The sequence below is a fragment of the Conger conger genome, chromosome 1, assembly GCF_963514075.1.
Source record: "Conger conger chromosome 1, fConCon1.1, whole genome shotgun sequence".
Classification (NCBI taxonomy): domain Eukaryota; kingdom Metazoa; phylum Chordata; class Actinopteri; order Anguilliformes; family Congridae; genus Conger; species Conger conger.
The window spans coordinates 94674992-94679991 of record NC_083760.1 but is presented as its reverse complement, the minus strand read 5'-3'; the positions used below and the strand labels follow the sequence as shown (position 1 = coordinate 94679991).

Sequence of the window (5000 nt, the reverse complement as noted above, 5' to 3'; positions counted from 1 at the left end):
GTAGTTGCTGGTCTGGTCTGTAGTTGCTGGTCTGTGCTGTAGTTGCTGGTCTGGGCTGTAGTTGCTGGTCTGGGGTTTGGTTGCTGGTCTGGTCTGTAGTTGCTGGTCTGTGCTGTAGTTGCTGGTCTGGTCTGTAGTTGCTGGTCTGTGCTGTAGTTGCTGGTCTGGTCTGTAGTTGCTGGTCTGTGCTGTAGTTGCTGGTATGGGCTGTAGTTGCTGGTATGGGCTGTAGTTGCTGTTAGATGCAGAACATGTGGGCGGAAGTTGCTTCCCACCTGAGACACCACGAGAGAACATTCACACAGCCGAGAGACAGAACTGGCCCTATATCTCTCTCTCATCTGTCCCTCGCCATCTCTCCATTTCTCACTCATCTGTCCCTATATCTCTCCATCTCTCTCCCATCTCTACCCTACCTTACAACCCCACCCATCCATCTACCCATTTCTTCTTCCCCCACCTCTCTTTCTCTCTCTCCATCTGTTTCTCTCCACTTCTTTCAGCCTCTCATGTCTTCATCTCTCCCTCCCTGATCTATCTCTCTTTATATCTCTCCATCTCACCCTACCCATCTCTACCCTACCATACCCACCCCCCCCCTCTATTTCTTTCTTTCTTTCTCTCCATCTGTTTCTCTCCACTTCTTCCAGCCTCTCTCTCTCATCTCTGCAGCTCTCCCCCTCTCTGGAGCTCCATGTTGTTCCTCATACGCTGTGAGTTCTAATGTCTTTAATGAGAGTGTGCGAATCTCTCCATGACGTCATAAATTAAGTTTAATTCCTGTGAGGTGTAGTCACTAGCCCCGTTTAAATTGAGCCGTTTATTTATTCCACGAAATTCCACTGAAATATCGACCAAATAAAAGCACGCTGGAAAAGACTGCTAACGGGCTACAAGCCTGAATAAAACGAAGAGCCGGTTTTCAATTTTAGCGATTCATTTCATTTATTGGAGATTGCGGTAAAGCTGCTATTGCGCTCACCTTCTCTCGTTTAGTTGCAAGATAGTTATATTCAGCGGACGCTTACGTTATTTTAACTAATACGCAACGCATGTTTGGAGAAATTACGCGTATTGTGTTGCTGCGTGAGATCATTCTGCGATGTTAAAATGCTTTATTCTGATTAGATGCTTGGCATGTAAACACACACCGTAAACAGGTCAGATTTATGCAGTGTGCATGTGAACGGTTCATCTGAAGTCTTCAGTGGGAACAAATTCTTCGGAATGAAGTAATATTCTGCACATAAACACGGCCTTTTGGTCGTTTCAAATTATATAAATACATAAATGAGGTTCCTCCTTAGAGAGGTGAAGAATGGATATTATCTGCAAAGGAAATTACATTTTCTGAAAAGGTCTATGCACATGACTGTGTGAGTATGTGTGTTCGTGTTTTTATTGAATCCCTCTGACCATCTTTCCTTAGTTTTGTTAAAAATAGCCTTCATGAAGACTTCCCCTGCGTCCCACATCACTCCCACTCTGCTGTGAGCTCTGTGTAACTGTCACTTTCCTAAGGGCCAATCAGAAACAAGGACAGGCGCAGAGGTGCTAGGTGTGTAAATACACAGCAGGCGTGTGGGACGCACTTTTTGTCCGCTTCAGAGTTTACAAATAGTGAATTATCATCACTAATAAATCATCACTAATAAATCATCCCCGCTTCAAAGAATATAATTCAACAGTTGGGCATAGTGGGCTATTACAAATGCAAAACGATTAGCGCCATTTAGATTGGTCAATTTATCAGTGCACTTTAAATGAAGGAATGTGCATTAGTTGAGGCAACACTTCTTTGCAAACAAATCAAGATGGTCTTCTGAACAGGTAGGACACAGCTGTCAAATCTCATCTGAATGTGGTTCAGCTCTGCTGTGCTTTACTGACTCAGGTAACGGCATGAAGCAACGCAATGCGTGCTGGGTGAGCACTTTTAATTATGAACGAAGCAATCTGTAATAAAGACTTTCTGCATGAAGGTATAGACGAAATCTCCCATGACCAGCAGGCTGAAATATGAGGAAATATAAGGCTAATTTGCATTTAGGTAACACTTTACCTGAACCCCTCATCATGTGTGTGACATAACACTGTCTAAAGTAAAGTGCTCCCTAAATGTCACAATGGAAACCATCAGAAAAGACCCGGCAGTGGTCTAAAACACCCAGCAGTCGTCTAAAACACCCGCCAGTGGTCTAAAACATCCGGGGCAGTGGTCTAAAACACCCGGCAGTGGTCTAAAACATCCGGCAGTGGTCTAAAACACCCGGCAGTGGTCTAAAACATCCGGCAGTGGTCTAAAACACCCGGCAGTGGTCTAAAACATCCAGCAGTCGTCTAAAACACCCAGCAGTGGTCTAAAACATCCGGCAGTGGTCTAAAACACCCAGCAGTTGTCTAAAACACCCGCCAGTGGTCTAAAACACCCAGCAGTGGTCTAAAACACCCGGCAGTGGTCTAAAACACCCAGCAGTGGTCTAAAACACCCGGCAGTGGTCTAAAACACCCGGCAGTGGTCTAAAACATCCAGCAGTGGTCTAAAACACCCGGCAGTGGTCTAAAACACCCGGCAGTGGTCTAAAACACCCGGCAGTGGTCTAAAACATCCAGCAGTCGTCTAAAACACCCAGCAGTGGTCTAAAACATCCGGCAGTGGTCTAAAACACCCAGCAGTTGTCTAAAACACCCGCCAGTGGTCTAAAACACCCAGCAGTGGTCTAAAACACCCGGCAGTGGTCTAAAACACCCAGCAGTGGTCTAAAACACCCGGCAGTGGTCTAAAACATCCAGCAGTGGTCTAAAACACCCGGCAGTGGTCTAAAACATCCAGCAGTGGTCTAAAACACCCAGCAGTGGTCTAAAACACCCGGCAGTGGTCTAAAACATCCGGGGCAGTGGTCTAAAACACCCGGCAGTCTGAAACTTTTAATCTGAGAGATGAGGACTGCAAGAGCAAGAGGCACCATCAAGAGCACGATGATGTCACCTGTTGTGATGCGTGCACGGGAAGATAAATCCTTCACCAATGAAAGCGCTGCTCATTTCGGACACTCTGATTGGTGTCTGCATTCGTCACATTAAGTTTTTCACTGATTGAATAGACAGGTATGGGGGGGTAATGAGGCACACTTCAACTCTTTTACACGCTCTCTCTCTTTCTGTCTTTCCCTCCCTCGCTCTCCCTCGCTCTCTCTCCCTCCCTCATTACTCTGCAGTAAGCAGTCAGAGGCAGTAATGGCAGGAGGTGGAGACAGAGGGATAAAGGGATTATTCATGCTCTAGTACCTCACCTGACTGCATGATCCTCAAATCATCTTTCTCCCCATCACTCCATCTCTCCCATCCCTCCCTCTCTACCCTTCCCTCTCTCTCCCATCCCTCCCTTTCTCTCCCCATCCCTCTCTCAACCCATCCATCCCTCTCTTATTTTTCTCCTCTTTTTAATGTTCTTTTCCTTGCTCCTGACCTGTAAATTGATTGAGGTCCACCATCTTTAAGGACATTCAAACCCTTTAAATGTTCTAGGAGCTAGAAGTAAAAGTTCTCCCTCTCTCCCTCTCTCCTCACATCTTTCTCTCACACTGAATGTGCCCCCCCCCCCATGATCTCAAAAACATTCATCAGTGTGACCCAGTGTGAACCTGGATTCATCTCACAAACATTCATCAGTGTGATCCAGGATTCATCTCACAAACATTCATCAGTGTGACTCAGTGTGATCCTGGATTCATCTCACAAACATTCATCAGTGTGACTCAGTGTGATCCTGGATTCATCTCACAAACATTCATCAGTGTGTCTCAGTGCGATCCTGGATTCATCTCACAAACATTCATCAGTGTGTCTCAGTGCGATCCTGGATTCATCTCACAAACATTCATCAGTGTGTCTCAGTGCGATCCTGGATTCTTTCCTCTACCGCCGACGCACACACAGTCCTGGGAACAAAACTAAAGCTCATTCATAAACGCTGTCGCACGGTTCCAAATAAATTAGGCTCTCAGAGTATCACTGCCCAGCGCAAAGTGCTCGCTGATGCGCTCAGTCATTTTGTTCAGACGTGCGGCAATGACACTATTGGCAGTCGAGAATGGAAATCCGTCAGTTGAAAAGCCGAACAAAAGATTTTACCGGCACCTGGAAAATAGACTTGAAGTGAAGTGAATAAACCGAGGAGGTAGAACCTTGGTTTTCTGGTCCTCAAGACGGCCGTGTGATTGCATCACAAAGGAAGGCGCATTGAAAGGAAGTGTTCAGTGCGCTCTTTTTGTTCTGTCAGAGGGAGCCTTGTATGTGGTGTCATAATCAGCCATTGTTCTTTGGAGCTGTTTCTGTGATGTCATCACGGGCAGCATTGGGCCGCCTGTAAGAAAATGTTTTTGTGTTCTTGTCAGAAATTTCTCGTACTCGCTTCTAACGAAGTCTGCCATGTTCCAATTGGATCCAATTGCCTTTGACAAAAAAAATGTTGCAAATGTTGCACCTGTAGTACTTTATTATTTCACAGGACAATGGATTGGACAGCCAGATGGAACACAAACAGTCATTGTCATGAATAGGGTACACCGGTGTGAGAAATATGAACATTGACAGTTTGGCATCTCGTTACTAATGAACCTTTCCTGAAGCATAAACTCAAAACGTTGTGCGACACTTTCATTTTTGCTGAACGACTCTTCAGGTTCATTGTCAGGCTTTAGCATGCGGATACCTGCCAGGGAAGGTGGGGTAAACACTTTGCTACAGAACGCCTTGCTCCAGGGCCCAACACCTGTGCAGACGCCGGGGCCTAAACCACCATCCTACCAGGTCCCACTCAAGCACCTCAGCCACTACATCTCTTATTCTGCCGTGTGGAAGAGCACAGTCATGTTCTGAAACCCACACAGACCCACGCACACTTCTCAAACTGTCCGTCCTGGTGCACGGCATTATGGGAAGACTCACTGAGCACCATCTCTCCTTAACGGTCACACTTATATACTCCTCACACTGTA

General features: G+C 46.1%; 1 protein-coding gene across 1 annotated transcript in view; it reads left to right on the top strand.

Annotated features, from left to right (window-relative positions):
• Positions 1 to 1915: 1915 nt before the first annotated feature.
• Positions 1916 to 5000, top strand: part of LOC133107676 (disks large-associated protein 3-like) — a 30362-nt gene continuing 27277 nt past the window's right edge. Inside the window, exon 1 of the mRNA XM_061216783.1 lies at positions 1916 to 1926. Within this exon, the coding sequence (XP_061072767.1) occupies positions 1916 to 1926 (11 nt within the window). The remainder of the gene's footprint in view (positions 1927 to 5000) is intronic.